This window comes from Aedes albopictus, chromosome 3 (assembly GCF_035046485.1).
Source record: "Aedes albopictus strain Foshan chromosome 3, AalbF5, whole genome shotgun sequence".
NCBI classification, from domain to species: Eukaryota; Metazoa; Arthropoda; class Insecta; order Diptera; family Culicidae; genus Aedes; species Aedes albopictus.
The window spans coordinates 320,400,595-320,426,908 of record NC_085138.1 but is presented as its reverse complement, the minus strand read 5'-3'; the positions used below and the strand labels follow the sequence as shown (position 1 = coordinate 320,426,908).

Genomic DNA, 26,314 nt, shown 5'->3' with positions numbered 1-26,314 from the left:
AATAAGTCTATGTATGAGTTGCCTCGTTTTACAAAAGTTGACTGTATTTCCATTCACTGAATAGTTCCCATTCGATTAATGTTAAAAGCACTCCTCAAAACTATCATTCCTACCAGGCCCTTCTTGCATCGTTGACCGTCTCGAAACCCTCCGAAGACTCTGCCGCTGAGCGGGTCTCTGTCCCGCGGGTGCAGTTGAAGGCCGTCTTGTGCCAGACTCCATCTTTTCCAACCGTCTATTGCATAACGCTATATATTCTTCTTTTCTGTTCAGTTCCATCACTTGGCAGTCACGTTCACACTATTGAAACATTTGGGATGCAGATAATCTTCTGCGTATTTCAAAGAATTGCAATTTAATTTACTTACCAACAAGTCATCTATTTTGTTCTGCAAGCAGCCTCGCTTGCTCTCTTCTTCGGTCAACCGATTTTTCATCTCCCAATATTTGCAATCCCTCAATTTCAGCAGCTGAACTTGTTCCATCAGCGCTCGCTTCTCTACCTTCAACTGCTCGTAATGCTGCTTGTAGAGCCGGAGCTCAGCTTTCATCTTCTCGCACGTCATCGGAATAGAATCGCCGCACGCGCCTTCATCGAAACTCGACTTCGGTTTGCTCTTCTCCCCGCAGAACTCTTCCAGCTTCTTCTTCATACACTTGTTCTCTTTTTCCAAGCAATCGTACTTGTCGGCTTTCTCCTTCAGCGCCAAGATCATGTCTCGTAAATCGATCATCTCCTGGTCCATCTGATCTGGATCGAACAGAGCCGATCGCTGCTGAACCAGGATCAGTTCTTCCTTCTCCTGTTCACACGCTTCGGCCATCTGCTGAACCGACATCAGCTGTTCGCCGAGATCGTTGCGTTCTAGTTCGATTCGCTGTACTTTGGATTTGATGTGCTTCAGTTCTAGCATGATACTCATTACGTAGTCGACCAGCTCTCCGGTTGATAAATGTTGCAGATACGCCCTTGTCAACTGATAGTCGCCACTAGGCTGAAAGGTTCATTATTTATGAGAGACTCCAAAGGTCCAGTAACAAAACCTGATCTTACCCGAGGCAGTTTTCTCTGATAGCGTGATTTACGGGCAACGTCTATCAAGAATTTGGATGTGATGGCCGGGTCCAAAGACCATGCCCTAACGTCGGTGCACGACTCGTAAGATTTCAACTGGCAGTCGCTACGTTTTCCGTCCGGTAATGGGGGCTCTTCGTTGCGATACGGAGCATTTAGAAACGCTCTCTGAGTGGAAAACGCCATTTGAAATTGGACTCACAAAACAATTTTGTTGATTTCGGTACAAAAATACTAAAATGATTACGAAAGTCAAACAGATGATTTACAGATGTTTGGTTGCTTTGATCCCTCATACCAACGTGATGTTGGTGATGTTACGGCGATGACATAGTACCGCATCAAAGTGAGAGTGAAAGTGCGTGTCCATAGGATTTTCGTGAATTTGCTATTGATGATATTCTTCCTTGCGGCTTCGCACACGCACACTCCCACTCTCACGCGTAACTATAACGGCACCCTTAGAAGGTGTAATAAGGACGTGTAGAACGATTTGCACGAAGTCCGTTTAGCTGATTGGTTTCGCTGATGATATATATATTAAATCTTAACAATTTGAGACGATGGTGGAAACGTATCGGATTAGCCATTAATGTGTCGAAGACAAAGTACATGATGGCATAGAAGTCCAGGGAGGAGTTACCGCGCCCACCACCTCGAATTTCTAACGACGGTGATGAAATCGAGGGGGTTGAAGAATTCGTGTACTTGGGCTCACTGGTGATCGCCGACAAAGACACCAACAGAGAAATTCTTGGATGAATTCCTGAGAAATTCTTGGAGGAATTCCTGAGGACATCCCTGGGGAATTTCTGGAGGAAACCCTGAAGGTATTCCCATGGGAATCCCAGGCGGGATCCCTGAGGAATTTCTCAAAGTATACGTGGAAGAATTCTTGGCTGAATTGTTGGAGAAATCCCTAAAGAAATTTTTGAAGAATTCTTGAAGATAAATTCTAGAGAAATTCCGGGAGGAATCATTTGAGAATTTTCTGGAGGAATTCCTGGAGGGATCCCTGGAGGATTTTTTTTTAATCTCTGGAGGAGTCTTTAGAGCAATTTCTGGAGAAATCTGTGGAGCAATTCTTGGAAGAACTTCTGGGCAAATTCCTACCGGATGCCTTTGAGGAATTTGAAAAAGAGACCCTGGAATTCCTGGTGAAATCGTTAGAGGATTCTTGGAGGAATCCCAGGAGGAAGTTCCTGGAGGAATCTCTGGAGAATGTCCTGGAGCACCTGGACAGAACTACTGGAGAAATCTCTAGAGAAATTCTGGGAGGAGTTACTGAAGGAACTATGGAAGGAATTCCTAGAGGAACTTTTGAAGGCATTATTGAAGGAATTTGGAAGAATTTCTGCTGGAATTCCTAAGTAATCTTCGGAAGAGTTCCTGAATCCCTACGGGTATACCTGAAGAAATTCGTAAAGAAATCCCTGGGAGTTTCCCTGAAGTAAGTCTTGGAACAATTTTTGGAAGAATCCTTGGAGGGATCTTTGGAAAAATGTCTAGAGGCATCCCCGGAGGAGAAATTCCTGGAAGAATTTGTGAAGAATGCCCTGGAGGATTTCGTGGAGAAACTTCTAGAGGAATTACTGAACGAATTCCCGGAGGAATTTCTGAGCGAATCACTGGAGGAATTTCTTTAAAAAAATTCTGGCGATATTCCTGGAGAAGTTACTGTAGAAATTCTGGGAGGAATTCCTGGGGAAATTCTGGGAAGAATTCCTGGGGAAATTCTGGGAATAATTCCTGGAGAAATTCTATGAAGAATTCCTGGAAGTCTCCCTGGAGAAATTCCAGGATGAAATCCTGGATGAATGCCTAGAGGAATTCCTGGAGGAATGGCTTGAGAAATCTTTTTTGGAATTCCTGGAGGAATGTCTGGAAGTATGCCTGCAGAAACTCTTGTAGGAATTCCAGTAGGTTTTTCTGTAGGAATTCCCGGAAGAATCCGTGGAGTAATTCTAGGAGGAACATCTGAAAGAGATCTTGAAGAAACCCTTGAAATAATTCCTGGAACGATTTCTGGATAAATTCCTGGGGAAATTTCTGAAGGAATTCCTGGCTGCAGGAATTTCTGGAGGAATTCCTGGTAGAATTCCTTGATCAATTCCCGGAGAGATTTTTTAAGAAATCCCTGGAGGAAATTTGTGGGTAGTTCCTGAATGAAATCCTGCAGGAATGCCTGGAGAAATACCGGGAGGAATATCTGAAGGAATGTCTGTAAGAATGTCTGGAGGAATTCCTGTAGAAATTCCAGTAGGCAATTCTGTAGAGATTTTCTAGAGGAATCCCAGAAGCAACCTTTTGAGGAATCTCTGGAAAAGATCATTGAGGAATCTCTGGAGGGATTCTTGGAATAATGTGTGGTTAAATTCCGGGAAAAAAAAATGGAGGAGTTTCTGAAGAAATTCCTGGAGAATTTCTTGGAGGGTTTCCTTGAGAAATTCCTGGAAAAATAGCTGTAGGAATATCTGGGGGAATTCCTGGAAGAGTTCGTTGATCAATTTCCGGAGGGGTTTCTCAAGGAATCCCGGGAGGAATTTCTTGGGAAATTCCTGGATTAATTCTTAATGGAATCCCTGCAGGGGTAGTCATTGGAGCAATGTTTGGAGAAATTCCTGGAGAAATTTCTAGAGGTATCTGTAGCGTAATTCCTAAAGGATTTCATGAGGGAATACCTGAAGGAATTCCTGGAAGAATTTCTGGAGCAATTTCTGGAGGTATTCCTGGGGACGTGCTTGTTGGAATTCCTGGAGAAATTCGTGGGGGAATCTCTACAAGTATTCCTGGAGCAATCCCTGCATAAATTCTCGGAGGCATCGCTAGAATATTGCTTGGAGGAATCTCTGGAGGAATTCCTTGAAGAACCACTGGAGCAATTCCAGGGCGAATCCCTGGAGAATTTCTAGAGGAATCATTAGAGGAATTGCTGGAGGAATACCTGAATGAATTTTTAGAGGAATGCCTGCAAGAATTCCTTCTATTCAGGCCTTTTTTTAACCCATATCGATGGCGATGGTAGTCATCAGTCCAGTGTGGTGCATCTCCATGTCGGACCAGCAACCATGGGTTCTGATTCGAAGTGGTCGGCAGGATTGCCGGCATATCCAACATCTGCCCAGACAGACCTCAAGTTCTGCATCCGACGAGGGATACTCTACAGACTGACACACACCCCCACATTAGGTTTAAGTAGAAACCTGTTAATTGTATGCTTTTATTTTGCCATGGAATAACTCGATTTCATACTTCAATGGTCCCAAATACTTGAACCTGGTAGATTATCTTGATTGGTTCTTGAGTTTTGGAATCAATACTCTCCCATTTATTTTCTACCGTATTTGTCCCTGTCTCATGCGATCCCCCTCTTCGTAGGGAGGTGACGAAGTTTCTAGAAGAATCCTTGAAGAAATTTTTAAAATAATCCCTGAAGTTGTTCCTGGAAGAATCACAGAAAGAGTTCTCGAATGAATCTCTGGAGAAATTCTTGAAGAAATACTTGGAGGAATTCCTGAACGAAATCCTTTAAGAATCTCGGAAGCAATCTTCAGAGGAACGCGAGTTTTCTTGACCAAGAATTTCTCTTGAAATCCCTAGAAACAAACTGAAGGAATCCATGTCTGCAGTAATTTCAGGACGAATTATTGATTCCTTTGCATGTACTCATGAAATGGACTCCGATTTATCTAGGTAGTCAAAGCTAGAAATCGAAAGCTAAATAGTAGTTCTTCCAAATGAGGAACAACAATTATTAGGGTTTTGAACTACTTGGCCACTCGCGTCAATTCCCGGCACCTCACTTCCATGGGTAATCGTCTCCCGCAACTTTTTCGCAACGGGATCCACAGTCAATGAGCTACACTTTGACTCTGAAGCCGCATAAGTGCTCAAAACAAATATTACTCGCAGACGGGTGCACTTCGGCAGCACAAAGATGGGTGCCGAAGTGATTTCTCATTTGATTTTGCTGGAAGTTCGGCACTGGTGCCGAGAATTGGTGCTGGGCTAGGTGCAGTAAACTCGTTTAAAATCAACTTTCAGACTGAAAATCTTCACAACAATCACTGTTAACAGCCAGTTCACGCAATAAGGTATCTGATTCAGACGGATGAAGTGGACGAAAACGGTCGTTTCGTGGCGAAATTAGGTGATACACAATTTTGTTTACATGTTGCGCCGGGAATAGAAGAAACCCCAGAAGAAATACCTGCAGAAAAACCTAAAAGCATCTCTGGTGAAATCCCTAGAGGAGTTCTTGAAGAAACCTCTGAATAAATTCGCGACGGAATCACTGCAGAAGAAGGTATAAAAATTTCTGAAGGGATCGTGTAAGGAATTCCAGAAGCATATTGGAACAAGCCCTTGAAACAAACACTATCGGAACTCCGCAAGGCGTCCATAGAAGAATTCACGAAGGAAATATTCCTGGAGAAGTTCCTGAAGAAATACCTCAAGGAATTTGTGAAGGTGCCCCTGGTGGAATTCATAAATAGTCCTAGGTGTTTTGCACTTAGCATGACGTTTGTTTGAATTGAATACTAGTGAAAATTTGTGAATTTTGAGCTACTACACTATGTTCTTCTAGAAAGCCCTTCTCTTTACCAACTGGTTCCTACAAATTCGGAAAATTTGTTTTTATATTCCTTGAATAAAAATCACAAAATTTAGACATTTAATCAAGCTATTAGGTGTTTATTTCTTTAGATTTTTTTTCTGGAGCTGTGAATCAATGATAATCTTGAGATGGCTCGCCTACGCTCTTTTGTCCCGTCTACAAGAGCGTTTCACTTTCTTCTCGAGAACCGAATAGCGCTGACGGGCTACGACTTTGGCTCCTCGTGTTTTTGCTTGCTCTATCGCGGCTTTGGCGTTCCTTCGCTCTTCTATCTTCCTCCAGGTATTATGTGTGATCCACTGCTTTCTCCGGATGCGTAGCTCACCCAAATTATTCTCGCCAGTGACGATGAAGGCGTTCTTGATGGCGCACCATTAATCTTCTATGCTTCCATCTTCTGGAATATCCGCAACACGGTTCTCTCGCTCCTCGACGATGGACCTCTTCACCGCAGCTTCTTCCAGTCGGCGTGTGTTGAACCGGCGCCCGATTTTCTCCTCCGGTCGATGGATCCCCGCAATGCGGAGCCGGATCTCGCCGATTAATAGATGATGGTCGGATGCAATGACGGTTGCTCCGCACATCAATGTGGTCAATTTGATTTACCGTGATGTCATCACGGCAAACCCATGTCACTTTGTCCACTTGTCGATGGGGAAAGATCAATCCTCCAATCACCATGTTACACAAAGCTCTGCAAGCAGCTCTCCGTTTTCACTCATTTCTCCGAGACCATGGCGTCCCATGACGTGCTCATAGTTCGAGTTGACAAAACCAACCTTCACGTTGAAGTCGCCCATGAAGATCTTGATATCACCTTTCGGAATCTTGTCCACGACAGCATTCAGTTTACTGAAAAAGTTCTCTTTGTCTTGCAATTCGGCAGCATCGGTTGGCGCGTAACATTGGATCATGGTAAGGTTTCGAACCCGTGTTCTGAATCTGGCTACAATTATCCTCTCATTAATAGGTTCCCACTTCATGAGCGCTGCGTGGGCGTGAGTGCTGAGCAGGAAACCAACTCCACGGTGGCGAGGAGCGTATTCACCTCGTAGGGCGTAGGCCATATACCAAAGTATATACTATAGTATAGCAGAATTTGGCCCGACGCCAATCTGTGTTTTCCAGAGTTCGGCCAACGCGTTCGCTCAGTCCTAGGATCTCAAGCTTCATACTGCATGCCTCATTAGTTTGTTGTGCCAGTTTACCCTGCTGGGCTTGGGTTAATACATTTCAAGTTCTAATTCTTATCCGTTGTTTCGCGCTACAAGTCGTTGGCGTTGAATCCGTTCGTAATCTTACATTTTCGATTTCTGTAACGATTTTTGGGTTTCGGGAACAGTAGATTGTTACCTGAAAATGTAATGTAAGAATCTGACAAACACATTTGAACTGAGCAGTAAAAATAGGTACGATGTCATTAACCATGCCTAAATGCCACTAAAGTTGTATACTTTCACATGGCGAATAAGAAATATTTGAGAAGAGCCGGGTACATAACTTTAAAACAAGACGGCAACCCACCCAAGTGCATTGCAATTGGTCCTACCACCTCAAGTATCAATTGTACGTATGTACATGGAAAGAAACTTTCTTCTGCCTTGAGGGAACTGCATGCAAAAATGTCATTAAATAACGCGGAAATAAATCGCCAACGGTTACGAGTTCATTTCCTTTGTCCTGTTCTGTTACGCCATATATCGTCCCCCGTATATGCAACTTTTGTTGTCTTAAACATTGAACTAGGTATACACTATTCAAACCCGTACGGAAATCCAACGAATTTATCACGCACCTTGTAACGGGAAGAGAAAGGACACCAAGCCACAGTGACGTAGACAAATTGTTAACAGCTGCTGAAGGACACTTTCCCGCACTATGGGCCAGAAATCAAAATTTCGCGACAAAATTCAAAAAAAATGTTTTTTTTTCTTCTTTAGATCAATAAATTTTCATATGTGACTGTTTGGGCAATGTTTGATTGCATACCGACTGATTTTTTTTTAATTTATAACAAAATTGTATCGTTTTTTGTATGGAGAAACTTCTTATAAGCGAAAATTATCGATTTTAACCAATATTAAGAAAAATGTAATTTGTGGTGAAAAGTTTGTCCCAACAAATATAACACCTACATTTCGTAACTGCAAATTTAGTACATTCCTCGCGCTTGGTATCATACGGGCGTATCTACAATAATCGATTTTCTCTTTAGTTAATAACTTAGCCTGCAAATCATTTTCGGTTCTATTAATTGTTTTAGATGCTATTTCTTGCTGTCCTCCACCGAAACATACCGAGAGATCATTCGAATATTGGTCGTATTTTACGGAATAATTCAAAGAGAAAATCGATGAAGAGAAAACGATCATTGTAGATACGCCCATGTGATACTAAACGCGAGATTTTGCATTTTCGATGCACAAATTGCGATGTCTTTAAGTTTAAATTAAAATATTACAATATTTACTCAAATATTACGGTTTATTTGCAATTTGTTCAAAAAGTAGTACTATACGACATGCAACCGATCTAGGAAGCTAGTTGAGACGCTTCTTTTTCGGAAGCTGCCGGACTTTTTTGCGGGAATTTGTGGGAAACCAAGATATAATGATTTTAGTGCATGGATTAATTCTACAATGTTTTACCCTGTGCTTCAATAACCATCCACACTAAGATAGACTTTTGCCATTACGACGCAATCTTTTTATGGCTTGCGAAACAATACACATAGCAACAAACTACTATTATTCTGTAAGGATTGTTTCAGGTAAGACTGTGATTGTAGGCGTGTAAATCAATACATCACACTTACTCAAAGTGCAAAGTTTCGATACTTCAATTGGTGTGGCCAACTATGATTTTTAATAAGCTTTATTCATGTATAAATGGATAAGTTTTTGGTGAAAAATTCGCTGCTCAGGTGTTTCAGATGTCCAGCATTTGGCCGAATGCCGCATGGCCGAATTATGTTCAAAATAATTCAGAGACTCCTTTTCACATTATAGTTTTTTTTTTAATTTTTATTTCTGTGTATACACATTCTAGCTGCCAATATGTTCATCATAATTTTTTCCTTCTTCCTTCCTCCAATCAATCACTATTATTTCTAGTTTAACAATTCAGGGATTAGTTGGCGTTGCAACTGTCAATATTTTATCAGAGATTTTTCCTCCTTTTAATCATAGGCGAATATTTTGAGTTATACTGACGTGGAGAACAGTGCCACGATCTTTTTTTCTTCAGCCAAACGGAGTTCAGCCAAATGACGTTCGGCCAAATTACTCGGAGCCAGTATTTTAACAATAAACAAATTGTGTTCGCTTTTCGTACATATGTACAAGTGGGATGGATATATTTGCGATTAGGGGAAAGTTTTGATTTGCCTTATAATATTCCCAAGTAACACAGAAAACATCTTTCAAAATCGAAATTTCAAAAAATGTTTTATAAATGTAATATAAGTGCATCAGACGACTGCTTGTGCTATTCTCAAGTTATATTTATGTTGGCAGAATACAAACATCGTAAATATTTTTTTTTTTCACGTATCGCCTAAGCCATGTCGAACAAATGTTCATTTTGCAAAAATGTAACATTAATAGAACATCAAACGTACAAGTGAATGATGACAACATTCTCTGATAACGTTTCCATAACTCAAAATTTAATTACATTGCATTAAAACTTCTTACTTGTCATTTGTCTTACAGAATTTGTGGCACCGGATTTATTCAAGGACGAACCAAACACAATTTATCCCTGGATCAACATTCGCAATAACCGGTGCACTGAGCGCTTTACTTTATTGCTAAGACCAAACAGCCGGAGCCCTACATTATTGCCTTCCTGGTTGCATTACAACTAGATTTATTTACCTTTAAATTGTGCTGACCGGCATGCATTATATGTAGGTCACTGCTTGTTTACCAACATTATACTGCCGTCTAAACCAATTTCCCGGACATTCCAACAGTTGATGGAGGTAAATCGTAGCTCCTAATCAATTCCCGGTGAAAAATTCTGCCTCACATAATGACATACAATTGTCATAATCAACAACACCACCTAAATTTATTAAAATTCATACCAGTGAACTCTTCGCGTATTGTTCCGGATACGTTACCACATAACTTATTCAATAAATATCATAAAAAACCGAAATTCTCCGGCGATTCTCTGGACTGCACACCAAGCGCAGCTAATCAAAACAAATAATTTGACGTTTAGACAGAATCGGCTCCGCCGAAAGAACTTGATGTTATAATTTAGTTTTTTTGGCGTTACTTTCATGTTGTAAAATAAAAAATATAACTTATGTGTAAGTAAGTTGGAAAGATGTTTTTTGAACGTATTGTATAAGTAATTCTGATAAGGAAATTGTAGAAATGATTGCTTTCTAGAAAAACTGGTAAGGTTACAGTACCGAATAAAACTTTTAATACAATAATAAAAAATATGACATTGACAATATTATTTCTTGTACATCGTTGTAATCATTCTGAAAAAAAATAAAATTTCAGTTCAGATGAAATGTTCCTAAACTGCAATTTTTTTCCCCATGAAGAAGAATTATTAAAGAGCGATCGATTCAATTATATCTATGCTTAAATTTCAGTTTTCTTGATATTTTCTAACGGCGCTGTAAAATTCACAATGCATCTGCCATATTGCTTTTACATATGGATTAAGAAAAAAACATTCAAGGGAGACAATTTTTGGTAGATTATGATGCAATATTTATTCACCTCTGAGGCGCTTGAAATACGAGTAAGCAAAAACCAAAGTTTCACCAAAAATCTCGAACCGCAGGTACATCATGTCTATCCTTGTGCCTACCATGTCACTCAGAAAGGACCATCTCATAATTTTTATATCGAGAAGTTTACAATTCACTTCATGCCTAGGAAATCCATTTTTATGTTATACCGGCCGAGTGTGATTATAAACACATTATTTTTATTTATTTATTTTGTTTTGACAGTTCTCCAGTTCGCGTAATGGGCCTCTCACTCGTGTGTTATAATTGTAAATTATGTAATGTTTATCCTTCTTATATAACTCAATTCCAACCAATGCTTATACTGTGTATTATTTGTGTTTTCTATGAGTTATACCAATTTGAAATTGCTTAATTACAACCAATGATTTGGATCACATTATAAAAGTATTTTGCAAGTTGTTATGGTTGTTTAATAACTTGATTAGAGCTAATGGACAGTCATGTCTAAAATTATTAGCACTACAAGTGTATTATAATACATCTTATACAACCTGCAAGATGTTTTATAAGCCGCCATTTTTTGCGCTGTTTTGAGTTTATAGGTGTACATTTTTGTATCAAAATTACAAGAAAAATACAACCAGTTATGTATGAAAACTGATTTTTAAACTCTTATATAACAAGCTGTGTTACTTGGGATTTAAAATGCCGTGTCATTGATTGGCTCTGTAGCTAAGTCGGTAAAGCACTAGTGTAGCATATAAGGGTCGTGAGTTAAAGTCTCACTTGAGCTGTGAATTCGTTCCTTATTTCACACACTAATAATGTATTCATCTGTACATACACTACCCGTCATAAGTACGGACTCACAAAAAGTATTGCAACAATATTGCATCACCCTGACTCACCTCGGTATCTCCAAAACCTGAGGATTTACAAAGATGCTGTCTTCAGCAAAGTTATTCAGGAGCCCAAAATCAACAACTTTTCTGAAGGCGGCATTTTTGTAGGTGATCTGGTTTTAAAGATATCGAGGTGAGTCAGGGTGATGCAATATTGTTGCAATACTTTTTGTGAGTCCGTCCTTATGACGGGTAGTGTATGTATGTACGTTGAGTTAATTTAAAATTCTAATTGATCACACCGGTTGATATACCGAAACTTTGCACGTTGAGTAAGTCTGTGGTATTGATTTAAAAGTTTATAATTACATTTATATCTGAAACAAACCCTTCCAGAATGAAAGTCGTTTGTTGCTATGTATATTGTTTCGTAAGCCATAAAGACATTGCGTCGTAATGTCAAGAGTGGATTATTAGTGAAGCACAGCGTGACATATCGTAAAATTAAAGCAAGCACCAAAACTACTCTAACTTGCTTTCCCGCAAATTCCCGCAAAAAAGTCCAGTAGCATTCGAAAAATAAGAGTCTAAACTAGCATCCTAGACCGGTTGCATGTCGAATACGGTCGAATACTCCTACTTTTTGAACACATTGGAAAATAAACCGTAAAATTTGAGTAAATACTGTAAAATTTATTTTTTAAACTTAAAAGAAACGCAATTTGTGCACCAAATATACAAAATATACTAAATTTACTTTTAGGAAATGTATGCGTTATATTTTTTGGCACATTTTTCACCACAAATCACATTTTTCTTAATATTGGTTAAAATCGAGATTTTTCGCTTATAAGAAGATTCTCCATACAAAAAACGATACCATTTTGTTACAAATCGAAAAAAACAGTCGGTATGCAATCAAACATAGCCCAAACAATCATACAAATATGGATATTGATTGATTTTAGAAAAACAACTTTTTTGAATTTTGTCGCGAAATTTTAATTTCTGGCCCATAGTGCCCCGGTCGGAAGATGGCGTGACAACAATTCCATTGCGAAACTTTGCGAAACAATGTTTGCTACTACTTCGAGGAGGATAATTGAAAGATCACCGGCGATAACTCACATGTCATCATGCGCCATCCGTTGTTCTGCAGCTGTCTGCAGTTCCAAACGAACACGTGTATGAGGTATAGCGTAATGGAAACGCATGGTAATTCAATAAATTGCCTTTTCACGCGATAGCAATATCCGAAAACGGGGGTGGGTCAATCCAGTCTAAACTTTTCAAATTTTTGCTAATGACCGAACATTGATTTTCAATTTTCTTTCCCCCTTTTCTCTTTCTTCCCACGCACACCCGCCCCATCAGTGACGAATTTAACGAGACTGGAAAATCGAAATGTTGTACCTGCTGTGGGCCGTGCTGGACCAAGACGTGCCTTCCGTTTAAGCGCTGCTTCAGCTGTAGTTCCTGCTGTGGCCGGTGCCGTGGCAAAAGAGGCGGTGGTGGCGCCAGCAATCCCCGTCCGAAGCCGAAAGCGGAAGCCAAGCCAAGCGGTCCGTCCTGTTGGCAACGGTTGAACTGCTGCCGCAGCTGTCGACGGTCGAAAACGTCCCCGGCGGAAGCGCAGCCCCCGGCGGGCACACCGAAGAAATCCTGCTGGCAGTCGCTCAGCTGCTGTGCCAGCTGCCGGCGGAACAAATCTCGAGAACTGGTGGTGAGTATTACACGATGAACAATACTTAAGATGTTAGTACACAGCGTCAAATATTTGTCCAAAAAGAAACCAATGCTCAAACATCTTGTTTGACTCGATCGAATTTTCATTAGTGTCAAACTGATGTTGTTTCTTGAGTTCTTTCTTTGTTAAATATTTATTTGACCCTGTGTACTGCAGGCCTTAGCGGTATAACTTTTTGGGCCCTCAATTTTTCCAAGCGTTATTCTTCCGTGAATCGCATATCAGTCCCACGTTTGCTGGATTTCCTATGCAAATGGGACAGATATGCGATTCACGGCAGTATTATACGGTAACCAATATAATTTGAACCTTAAAATATGTTGGACCCCCTATATTTTGGACTCTCTGTGTCGTAGGTATTACCAAGATACAGATTTAATGTAGACGTGATGAACCATTTTTATAATCATTCGCCAGATTAGGTTGCTCTGCATGGGCAGCAGTCATTTACTCACAGAAAATAACATAATTTGTCATGAAACTATTTTTTGTCAATCTCCTTGTCTGTGCGAATGTCGCAACATGTTTACGAAAAGAGAATGTTTTGCTGAGAAAACTTGCAGATCTAAACAAAAACATTTAACATTATAGCGAATAAAATCCATAAATTTCTTCTAATGAGCCTTTGTCAATCAAGTGATTGGAATGTGATATAGCATATTTCCAGTGTCTTTAAAAACAGTTGCAATGGGGTTTTACCATCGGATGTCTTACACTACTCGTCATAAGTATAGACTCAGGAAAAGTATTGCAACAATATTGCATCATCGCCCTGACCCTTTTATAGACGCTTTAACCACGTCTTACTTTATTAAAAACCATAAATTCTACAAAAGTTTAGCTACATCTAGTCGTTTTACAAAATTTATATTTTTTTCTTCTTGTTTTTTGAATCATTTTTCAAGATACTTTTCAAATGTCCTGATATTTGATACTTTTTTCGAATATTTTTCAGAGTATGGCATTTCAATTCAATAATATGTGCTCTATGGTTAGTATTTCAGAACATTTCCAACATCGAGGAGCGTCCTGATATGGCGATAACAAAAAACTATGCGTTAGTTTACTATGTCCTATCCTAATTCTAGTTATAATCTTCTGTTCGTATTGATTGACTCTATCCGTCCATTTTTTCACATTATTTTTAATCTTGTTCAATTGCGTGCCTGGATTTGAAGAAGTCCACTCCAACTGCCAAGTTTCCCATGTTTTCTTTTCAAGGAATTCGTTTGCATCATGTCTCGTTAATTTATTGTACACTAAATCCGTGGATCTACCCTTGTTGGCCAGTGAATCTGCCACCTCGTTTCCGGAGATTCCAGAATGTCCTGGAACCCAAACAAAACTGATAGTTTTTCCATGACAAGCATACTCGCAGGCTTGAATCCATGGGTTTCTGGAAGACCCTGTCTCAAGAGCACTGAGGGTGCTAGCACTATCTGAGAATATTACTGTCATCCTTATTTTTAATGCTTCGGATTGCTGTGCACATGGATGTTTTCGATCACCTGGCAATCGTTTGACTCATTTGTCCATAACTCAGTCCAGAAACCTAATATTGAATTGTGGTGTTCGACAAAGTTGTAGATTAGTGTTTTTCCTACAATTATCACCAAGGACTTTCATATATACGGCGCTAGAGCGCTAGTACCACCTACTCATACTAAACGATCGAAAAATCCGATCGTTTAGTATGAGTAGCTGGTACTAACAATTTTACGCCGTAAATTTTAGAGTTAGAATATGGCGTTCTTGGTGATAATTGTAGGAAAAACACTAATCTACAACTTTGTCGAACACAACATTCCAATATAGGGCTTCCAATCTGAGTTGTGAACACATGAGTCAAACGATTGCCAAGTGATCGAAAACATCCTTGGCCTGTGCAGACAGCCATTATCTCAGCGGAATAAACCGAACATTCATCATTTGTTCTACCACAAATTTTAACATTTTCTGAAAATACTCCATATCCCGTACGTCCTTTGTCCTTTGATCCATCAGTAAAAGTCTTGGAATAATCAGTATATTTTTCACTGATCAATGCTCTATAAAACTGCTTTACTTTTCTTGGACTGTCTCCAGCTCGAATATTGCGTTAAAACGACCAATCCACATTCAGAGTTTTTCGATTCCAATGTGGTGGTCCCATTCTCCAAATACGAGTGATTTCCGGCAAGTCTAAATCTGCAATCAGTGAAAACCCTTTTTTTGCTCGGCAGATGATGGGCAAATCGGAAGAAGTTCTCACCATTTCTAGCAAACGTATAGCTGTTTTAGCTTCCCTCAAATTAGAAAGTGAATCAAACGGTAATTGACCTGCTTCACACATTACTGCTTTGATTGGGCTTGTTGGAAAAGCGCCGGATGCGATTCTTATTGCTTTATTGTAAATGGGACTTAAAATTGGCAAAACCTTTTCCTTACTCCTTGCGGCTATTGGATACCCGTATAGCAGACGGGGTACCACCAAACCCTGCACAAGTTTGATTAGTAGCTCACTATTCCCACGTCGGCATCGTAGCGCTGCAGGAGGTGTGTTGGACAGTATCCATGGTGCGAACGTTTAGAGGTAATCATACCATCTACCAGAGCTGCGGCAACACACGCGAGCTGGGAACAGCTTTCATCGTGATGGGTGATATGCAGAGGCGCGTGATCGGTTGGTGGCCGATCGACGAAAGAATGTGCACGTTGAAGAGCAAGGGCCGATTCTTCAACTTCAGCATAATAAACTTGCACAGCCCACACTCCGGAAGTACTGATGATGACAAGGACGCATTCTACGCGCAGCTCGAACGCGAGTACGATCGCTGCCCAAGCCACGACGTCAAGATCATCATAGGTGATTTGAACGCTCAGGTATGCCAGGAGGAGGAATTCAGACCGACGATTAGTAAGTTCAGCGCCCACCAGCAGAGGAACGAAAACGGCCTACGACTCATTGATTTCGCCGCCTCCAAAAATATGGCCATACCACAGACAAACAGACGTAACACTTGCGAAATTTCCATCGACCACGCTTTTAACGATCATTTTAAATTTTCATAGTTGTGGCTTTCACAACCAGAGGCGCGCGTATCGTTTTTCTATGCGTTTGACGTTCCACACTAGCGCCTTCTGTTGACGATATGGCACAACACAGTGATTCGTGCAACTTTTCCACCAGGTGATGGTAGTGTGAACTGCCTATGATCGCATAACTGTCCCATATGAATAGGAAACCCAGCAAATATGGGACTGATATGCGATCATAGGCAGTGAACTGGTCGATGGATTTCCATGAAAATCGTTCAAGGTGTTACGTCTGTTTGTCTATGGCCATACGTAGCACCTTTTTCCAACACAGCCTCCCTTATCGTTACACCTGGAGATCACCACAGCAGACGGAATCTCAAATCGACCACGTTCTGATTGACGGACGGCACTTCTCCGACATTATCGACGTCAGAACCTATCGTGGCGCCAACATCGACTCCGACCACTATCTGGTGATGGTCAAACTGCGCCCAAAACTCTCCGTCATCAACAATGTACGATACCTGCGACCGCCACGGCCTAGAGCGACTGAAGCAATCGGATGTCGCCTCAGCATACGCGCAGAATCTCGAGGCCGCGTTGCCAGACGAGGGCGAGCTCGATGAGGGCCCTCTAGAGGACTGCTGGAGTACAGTGAAAGCAGCCATCAACGATGCAGCCGAGAGCACCATCGGGTACGTGGAAAGGAATCGACGGAACGAATGGTTCGACGAAGAGTGCAGAACGGTTTTGGAGGAGAAGAATGCAGCGAGGGCGGGAATGCTGCAGCAAGGGACTCGACAGAACGTGGAACGTTATAAACAGAAGCGGAAACAGCAGACCCGCCTCTTTCGGGAGAAAAAGCGCCGCCTGGAAGAAGCGGAGTGTGAAGAAATGGAACTGCTGTGCCGTTCCCAAGAAACACGGAAGTTCTATCAGAAGCTCAACGCATCCCGCAACGGCTTCGTGCCGCGAGCCGAAATATGCAGGGATAAAGACGGAGGCCTCTTGACGGACGGACGTGAAGTGATCGAAAGGTGGAAGCAGCACTTCGATCAGAATCTGAACGGCGTGGAGAACGTAGGCACGGGAGCCCACGGCAACGGAGGAAACGACGACGCCAGTGCAGCGGAGGACGGAAATGAACCAACTCCCACGCTGAGGGAAGTTAAGGATGCCATTCATCAGCTCAAAACCAACAAAGCAGCTGGTAAGGATGGTATCGCAGCCGAACTCATCAAGATGGGCCCAGAAAAGTTGGCCACCTGTCTGCAGTGGCGTAGCAAGGGGGGGCGGAGGGTGCGGTCCGCACCGGGCCCCTGAATTCAGGGGGCCTCCAAATCAGGACAGGTCTAGTGTTATGAACCATCCCTGATTTGGAGGTCCCCTGAATTCGGGGCCCCAGTTTGAATAAAGTTCTGTGATTAGAGAAAGATTTCTATAAGTATAAGCTCAACACTTGCCGATCTGCTGATAGTTATATAGGGGCCTCTTTGTTATTATCAAGAGATTTTGGAATGGGGAACACATATGGCTATTTTGAAGTTCTATTAATTCAAAATGTACACACTTTATTCGTGTAGTTTTGTTAGTTTTGTTTATATTAGTTTGATGACTACTCTTTGCACCTGCAGGAGCCCCAAAATACAATAAAAAATGTGCTCGAGATCAAAATTGAATTTTACGACATTCAATACCGAAATGGAAGTAGAATTCATGAGCATTATGAAAACATCCATGACATCCTAACCACAGAACCAAACATAGCTGTTGATTTAGCTTAAGATAGCAGCTGAAATTCAGGGGCCCATTTATCAAAATTAAGAATATCTTTTTCTATTTATCAGGCAGTTACTCCAAAGACTTCTACAAAAATTCCTCTAAGATTTACTTCAGAACATTTTTTAGGGATTGCTTAAAAAAAATTTCTAAGCATTGGTGTACGAATACTTACAATGATTCCTAAAGGACTCCTCCTAACATTTTTTCAGGATTTTTTTCATAAAATTATCAAGAAATCCTTCAGGAATTCCTTTGAGATTTTTTTATGTAGGAATTTCTTCAAGCAGTCGTTCAGAAATACCTCTTTGGAAACGGTCATAAAGCCATTCAAGGATTATGTCATGAAGCCCTTCTAGAAATCTTTTAGATGGACCATAAGAAATCTCTCCAAGAATGATTTTAGAGACTTCTTCGAGAAGGAATCTTGCAGGAGTTCCTCACGGAAAATATCATTGAGATCATGATTGGAGCCATACCTGAATGGATTCTTGGAAGATTTTCTAAAGAAATTTGAATGAATTCCCGAAGGAATCCTTGTAGAAATGTCTGTAGCATTTTTTGTAGAAATGAAAAAAAAATCCTTGAAAAACCGCCTGAATGAATTCCAAGATGTGTAAGGAAAGAATCATTGGGTTGATATTGGAGGTATATTTGATGATGTTCTGGAAGGGTTTTTGTGCAATTTCTCATCGTAATAGGCTGTTTTACCTCATGCAAATGTGATAGGAAAAGGCCTACTTTCCCACACCAAATTAACAGTGCTGTAATGGTTCATTACAGCACTGATTTGCGTTGCGTAATGAACCATTACAGCACTGTTTTCAGTTTTGATCAACTTCTCGATGCTTTCTGGATGCAGTTTTGAAAAATTGTGACAGCTGCACAGTATAACCTGCTATGATCAGATTTTCTTAAACATGGCTATGAGCATCAGTATGCAGTTCGATGAAAAATTTTATTCAAGTGGTAATTTATGAACTTGCAAAAAACGTTGTACGCAACTCGGTGCAGAACTCGATTTTTACAGCACTCGTCGTGATTATCCAACTCGGCAAGCCTCGTTGGATAAATGTACGACAAAAATCGTCATTCTGCACCTTGTTGGGTAATAGTAGTTTACGCAACAAGGTGCAGAATGAAGATTTTTACAGCACGAGTTGTACACTTATCCAACGACGCTTTCCGAGTTGAATAAGTACGACGAGTGCTATAAAAATCGAGTTCTGCACCGAGATGCGTACAACGTTTTTTGCAATTTCATAAATTACCACTTGAGGATAGTTTTTAACAAAACTTTTACATCAAACTGCACACTGATGTTCATAGCCATGTTTAAGAAAGCCTGAACATAGCAGGTTATACTGTGCAGTTGTCACAATTTTTCAAAACTGCGTCCAGAAAGCATCAAAAAGTTGATCAAAACTGAAAACAGTGCTGTAATGGTTCATTACGCAACGCAAATCAGTACTGTAATGAACGTTGTACGCAATGAACCGTTACAGCACTGATAATTTAGTGTGGGAAAGTAGGCCTCACGGTGTCAAAATTTCGATTATTATCGAACATTCATGTACCTCGGATTTTTCTTCGAAAATGATTAGGTTTTGGGCTATATTGTCATAATCGGACTACTAGAAAATATTTCATCGGTGAAAATTTTTCCATACATTTTGTATGGGACGTTTTTTGGACTAAAATAGTAGTTATTGATTTTTAGTATGGAAAATAGCCAAAAACTCACCTAACTCAAATTTTCCCCGAAAGAATATTTTCAAATTTTGCATATATACATTATAGCCAACATTCTAACATTCTATGAAGAAAAATCCAAGGTACATGAAAGTTCGATAATAATCAAAATTTTGACACCTTAGGCCTTTTCCTGTCAGATTTGTGTGAGGTAAAACAGCCTATTACGATGAGAAATTGCAAAAACTACTATTACCGAATAAGTGAAAAATTACAAATTCTTTGGAGCAAATAAATAAAAACAATCTTCAAAATAATTCCTACATATTTCCTTGGAAGAATTTCTGCAGGGGGCCTTGGGTGAATTTCTGCAAGATCCCCTGAGGAAATTTGTGCAAGAATACTTTGGGGATGAATATGTTCATCCTTGTAGGGTTATCTGAAGAAAAACTGAAAAATCCATAAACTAATCTTTATTCGTAACTTGAAAAAAAAAATCCTTGGGGAAAAGATTAAATCTTTACTGGAATTTCTTAGATTCTTGACCGAATTGTGAAAGAGGACTTGAAAACAATGCCTAAGTAATCTTTGGATGATTTCCAACAGCAATTATTAGAGAAATTTCTGAGGAAATCCCTGCAGGTATGACTAAAGAAATGCTTGAAGAAATCCTTGGAAGGGCTTCAAAATCATATGAGGCAGTGCAAAATGAACCCTTGAAGAAGTTTCTAAAAAAAATCTTGAAGGAATTCCTAAAGTATTCCTCTTTATAAAATGCTGAAGAAAACATGTGGGGTAGCTCCAAGGGAATCGTTTGTGGATATACTCTTTATGGAGTTCTTGGGATTACATAATACTGAAGAAGTTTCTTCAGAAATGAAGGAGGAATTTCCTAAGGAATCGCTGTAGCAACTTTCGCAGGAAATCTTGGAGGAATTTGGAAAGAAGTCCTTGAAGTATTTTCCAGATGAATTGTAAAAGATATCCCAGAAAGAGTTCTTGGAGCTCCGCACATGAAAAAAAAAATGCTTGATGAAATCGTTAGAAACTTTCCTTAGAAGTTTCGTGAAGGAAATTCGGACGAAGCTGGTGTTATCGCTAAAGAAATTCTTTAGGGTATCAATAGAAAAATATCAAATAAAAACCTTGGAAGAATTCCTAAATGATTCATTGAGGAATTCCAGTAGAATTTCTTGGAGCAATTAGAATTTCCATTTTTTTTTTAATTTTTTTTCAGTAACTAATTTGGAAACCCGTGTACAAATTCATCAAGGATTATCTTTAAACATTAATTTGGAAATCCATTCGGCAATTGCTCTGAAAATTTCCTTTGGTGACACTTTTGATTTATTGTTAGGCAATTCCTTTGGAAACTTATTCAACTAATTCTCGGCAATGCTACAAAAATGGCTTCTGATTTTTATTTCTACGAACTTCTTCAGATTTTTATTTCAACGGAAATTTCGTTGGGAATTCCGTCTGCAACTTTTTACTGATTTTTTTTTGACAATGCGTTTGAGAAAGCCTCTGGTAATTACTTTCGGAACAACTTCAACACTTTTCTGGAATCTTCTGTGCCAATCCCTACGGGAATTGATTGGGTAATTTACATGGCATTTTTTTTGGTAATTTATTTGGCAAGTTTTCTCTGAGTTACCTGAAAAAAAAATCGAATATCTTTTGACGGAGTTTTTTTTTTGGCAAATTATTGGGAAATGCTTTGATTGGTTTTAATCCGAAAATTCCTATAAAATTATTATTGGGGTTTTCTTTGCAAATATTTTTGAAAACAATTTCGGCACTTCCTTCGAAATCTTCGATAACTCTTTTGGAAATTTCTCAGCAATAATACTCGAAGTTGAATTAGATTATTATTTTTGAAAATTTCTTCAACATCACTTTTTGAAACTCTTTGGGCAACTGCTTTGGAAATTTATCACGGGATTTCAGAAATTTCTTTGAAAGTTACACCAGCAGTCCCTATGCAAATATACCTGACAATTACATTTGTAATTCTTTCAATAGTTCAATGTTGAAATTTATTCGATAGGTACTTTGAAAATTAATAAGTCAATTCATTTGTAAATTTAAGTGACAACTTTTAAAAGCTTGTTTGTAAAAAAAAATCCAAGAATTTACAACGGAACGACCGAGAAAAATCTCAAGAGAATTACTTAAAAAAAATCCAAAAAATTAAGATGATTACCAGAAGAGATCACAAACAATTTCCTAAAAATGTATGAAGAAATTCCATTAGAATTTCTTGAGGGAATTTCTGTTAGAATTGAAAGAATTCTTATATTTTTTAATTTGAGTTTCTTAAGTATTCATTGGAGGAATTTATGAATCCTTGAATAGGCTTATTAACCCTTCAGCGCGTGCGCTGTTGTAAAAAGTACAACACTACCAAAAAACCTCGCTTTTCGTATATAGCGCGATCGCGGTGCAGTTTCGGTTGCATGATGGCACCCGTCCTGGAAGGTTAAAGGAATTTCTAAAAAAAATCTAGCAAAACATTCAATGTCTCCTCTGGAGCATTTCATTGGAAAAATACTCGTATGAATTCTTGAAGCGATTCCTGAAAAATTCCCGATGAGCATCCTCTATGAAATCTTAGCCTTGCATTAATTACTTAAAGGCTGCTCCTAGGTATTCTTAAAGAACATTTGCAGAAAGTGGTAAAATAGTCTTAGGAGGAATCCTTTGAGAGACTTCTGGAGAAGTTATTTGTTTTGACACGATTGGGTATCTGTTCTTTTACTATTTAAGCATATACGCTCCCATTTTCATACCACTCAAAACAAAGGAATGGAGCGCTTTTTGTTCTGCTTCTTATTTTTGTATATCTGTTAGAAGTGAGCACGGATAATATAAAAAATAACGTAATAATTCTGGAGGAATCAATCACAAATTCTGGAGAAATTCCTGACTGAGATGCGTGATGGAAACTTAGAATTATTTTTCTTTGGAAGAATTTCTAAGGAGTCTTGAAACCTTTAGAGAAACTTCTTGAAGAATACTTTTGGAAAAAGGAATCTTTGGTGGGATTTCTGAAGTAATCCTAGGGAATAATTCTTTAGAAATCTTAAAAAGGACGCCAAGAAAAGTTATGAATGGTTGAGGAAATAACAAGTTTAATTATTGTAGAAATATCTGAAAAAGTTATTTGAGGGAATAATTGAGAAATGCTTGAAGAATTTATGGAGAAATATTTGACTTTCGTGGAGAATCACCAAAGGAATATTTAGAGGATTCCCTGGAAGAAACGGAAGAATTTTTAAGGAAATTCTAGAAGGGATTCTCATCCTCTGAGGGGATCGCGATGTAATTTCTTGGAAGAATATCTGGTACTGAATGAATCATTGGTGGTTTTTTGTAGTATTTTTCTTGGAATTTTTCAAGAATTCTTTAGATGATCTTCTAGATAAATCCTCAGAGATATAATTGATAGATTCCTGAACTAATATGTCTATACTCGATGAAGCCTTTGCAAGAATCTTTTGAATTACTCTGTAGTACTTTTGAAAACATTGCTGAATGTCTGAGGTGAACCAGCCAAGGGCCTGAAAGCCTCATTAATAAAGCTAATAATAATATCATTCCTGAAGGAGCGCTTTTAGAGGAATACTGAATGACATCCTTACATTAGCAACTTTTTTCTTGAAGACAAATTATTCTCCAAGAAAGATTTCCCAAAGAAAAAGGTAAAGCAATCTTTGAAAGTGTTTATAAAGGATTATTTTGTGCAATTTCTAAATAATTTGTTAAAAACTTTTTTAGCGGAGTGGATCTGGTGTGATAGTTAGAACACTTGACTATCACGCCGAGGACCTGGGATCGAATCCCACTCCCGACAAACTCGCAAATTGTGAGTTCTTCCTTCGGAAGGGAAGTAAATCGTGGGTCCCGAAATGAACTAGCCTAGGGCTAAAAACCTCGTTAATACAGATAAAAAAAAACTTTTTCGGCATAATTCTTATAAAAAAATCTTTCGCTTCCGAAAAAAATCATAAAGGAATACAGAAAATAAGATAAGATAGATAATGTTTAACCTTCCGTTGGCCATCACTGCCAGCATCACTAGAATGCTTAGTACAAAAAGCGAGATTTTTTCAACGTTTTGTACAAAATGCAACAGTGCGATCATTCGACAGTTAAATGCAAAGATTTATGTAATTTTCTGGGGGGCCTACCAATTTGCTTCCGCACCGGGCCCCAAATCCCTAGCTACGCCACTGCCTGTCTGCATCGGCTTATAGTCAGGATCTGGGAAAGCGAACAGCTACCGGAGGAGTGGAAGGAAGGGGTAATCTGCCCCATTCACAAGAAAGGCGACCATTTGGAATGTGAGAACTTCAGGGCGATCACTATTTTGAATGCTGCCTATAAAGTGCTATCCCAGATCATCTTTCGTCGACTGTCACCTAAAACAAATGAGTTCGTGGGAAGTTATCAAGCCGGCTTCATCGACGGCCGGTCGACAACGGACCAGATCTTTACCGTACGGCAAATCCTCCAGAAATGCCGTGAATACCAGGTCCCAACGCATCACCTGTTCATCGACTTCAAAGCGGCATACGACAGTATCGACCGCGCAGAGCTATGGAGAATCATGGACGAAAACGGCTTTCCTGGGAAGCTGACTAGACTGATTAAAGCAACGATGGACGGTGTGCAAAACTGCGTAAGGGTTTCGGGTGAACTATCTAGTTCATTCGAATCTCGCCGGGGACTGCGACAAGGTGATGGCCTCTCATGCCTACTCTTCAACATCGCTCTGGAAGTTGTGATGCGACGAGCCGGGCTCAACAGCCGGGGAACGATTTTCACAAAATCCGAACAATTTGTGTGCTTTGCGGACGACATGGACATTATTGCCAGAACATTTGGAACGGTGGCAGAGCTGTACACCTGCCTGAAACGCGAAGCAGCAAATGTCGGACTGGTGAGGAATGCCTCAAAAACAAAGTACATGCTGGTAGGCGGAACCGAAAACGACCGGATCCACCTGGGTAGTAATGTTACGATAGACGGGGATACTTTCGAGGTGCACCATGTACAAAACGCTAATAAGACCGGTAATACTCTACGGGCACGAGACATGAACCATGCTCGAGCAGGACCTGCAAGCACTCGGAGTTTTCGAGCGACGCATGCTAAGGACGATCTTCGGCGGTGTGCAGGAGAACGGTGTGTGGCGGAGAAGGATGAACCACGAGCTCGCTGCACTTTACGGCGAACCCAGCATCCAGAAGGTGGCCAAAGCCGGAAGGATACGGTGGACAGGGCATGTTGCAAGAATGCCGGACAACAACCCTGCAAAGCTGGTGTTTGCAACTGATCCGGTTGGCACAAGAAGGCGTGGAGCGCAGAGAGCACGATGGGCGGACCAGGTGGAGCGTGACTTGGCGAGCATCGGGCGCGACCGAGGATGGAGAGCGGCAGCCACGAACCGTGTATTGTGGCGTACTATTGTTGATTATGTCTTGTCTTAAATGTAATGTTGAACAAATAAATGTATGTATGTATGTAGTCCCACGTCGCAAACATTTTCTGTATGTTCATTAAGAAATCAATAGAATGTCATCCGCATACACATATATACTCAACGGGTTGGTATTGAACTCGAAGAAAACACAAGCAATTATTTTCTGTAATCAACGTACAAGAATAACGTGTGCTCCTAAAATAAAAGTGGGCAGTGACAAAATTGAATACTCAGTTACTGTGAAAAATCTTGGATTAATTATGGATAGCAAAATGAGCTGGAAAGACCAAGTGAACGCTGTATGTAATAAAGTGTACAAAGCTCTTCACTCTCTCGTTGCTGTAAGAAGTAGCATTCCACAGCATATACGTCTGCTTATGGCAAGATCCCTTATAGTTCCGATTTTTGATTATGGGGATGTCTTATATTCACTAGTCTCTAAAATGAATTTAAGAAAACTTCAGCGAGCTTTCAACACAGTAACAAGATATGTTTTTAACCTAAGCAAATATGATCATATATCCGGGTACGCAAATGCTATACTAGTTGTAAATTTCACTAGTCATCTAAAACTTCGGGTTTGTACACAAACCTTTAAAATTCTAAATGACCCTCCAGTCTACCTAAAAAATTTCTTTTCATATGCATCGTGCAATCAGTGCCTGGAACAGAGATGGAAACACTCTCATCGTTAATCAACTCGCGAGTGTAAAAGCAACAAACGGTTTACTCACGGTGCCGAGAGTAAGCCGTGTGTGAGTTTATTCGCACCCGCTTGCTTCACGAGTATGAAGCAAAACAAAAACAAAAACACTCATGAATTTTTATTCGCGAAGAACAAGTGGAGATGCGGGAATTGCATTTTGGAGCGATTTTAATATCAAAACAAGTAATTATGCATCAGATAATAGTGTTTTGTGCTTTATTGTTCCTGAAAAGTTAATCTGTCGGCCGTGTAAATTCGTTTTTTCACAAAATTGAAAAATGTTCAGAGCTGCTTCGCGAATCAATCACGAGTGCGACCAGCTTCGTTAGCTCGCGAGTGAAGGAAGTGCGAATATATTCTGGCTTCTGTTGTTCACGAGTAGGATAGCTTTGCGTTTGTGTCTACTCAGCTGCATTCCTCACTGTTTTCCATCACTGCGTGTAGGTGTGAGAGAAACTATAATTCATTTAAAAACAGTGTTAGTTCATATTTCAATTAATAGTAAAGTACATCGGCATTTATTTATAATCAATAATAGCATATACTTTGAAAACCATTAAGAGGTCACTTGTGCTGTTATACTCTATTATAATAAATAAATAAAATATATCCTAACATTTTTTGGT

The 26,314-nt window shown here is 39.8% G+C and overlaps 2 protein-coding genes across 2 annotated transcripts in view; one reads left to right on the top strand and one right to left on the bottom strand.

Annotated features, from left to right (window-relative positions):
- LOC115262720 (protein stum) overlaps positions 1 to 26,314 on the top strand; it is a 204,190-nt gene that overhangs the window by 165,023 nt on the left and 12,853 nt on the right. Inside the window, exon 5 of the mRNA XM_062842740.1 lies at positions 12,633 to 12,981. Coding sequence (XP_062698724.1) covers positions 12,633 to 12,981 — 349 coding nt within the window. The remainder of the gene's footprint in view (positions 1 to 12,632; positions 12,982 to 26,314) is intronic.
- On the bottom strand, positions 24 to 1,389 carry LOC109401298 (protein hook-like). The gene is made up of 3 exons (XM_019673796.3): positions 1,055 to 1,389; positions 369 to 995; positions 24 to 300 (listed from the first exon to the last, which is right to left on the bottom strand). The coding sequence occupies exons 1-3, from the start codon at positions 1,259 to 1,261 to the stop codon at positions 82 to 84; spliced, it is 1,053 nt and encodes a 350-aa protein (XP_019529341.3). The 5' UTR covers positions 1,262 to 1,389; the 3' UTR covers positions 24 to 81.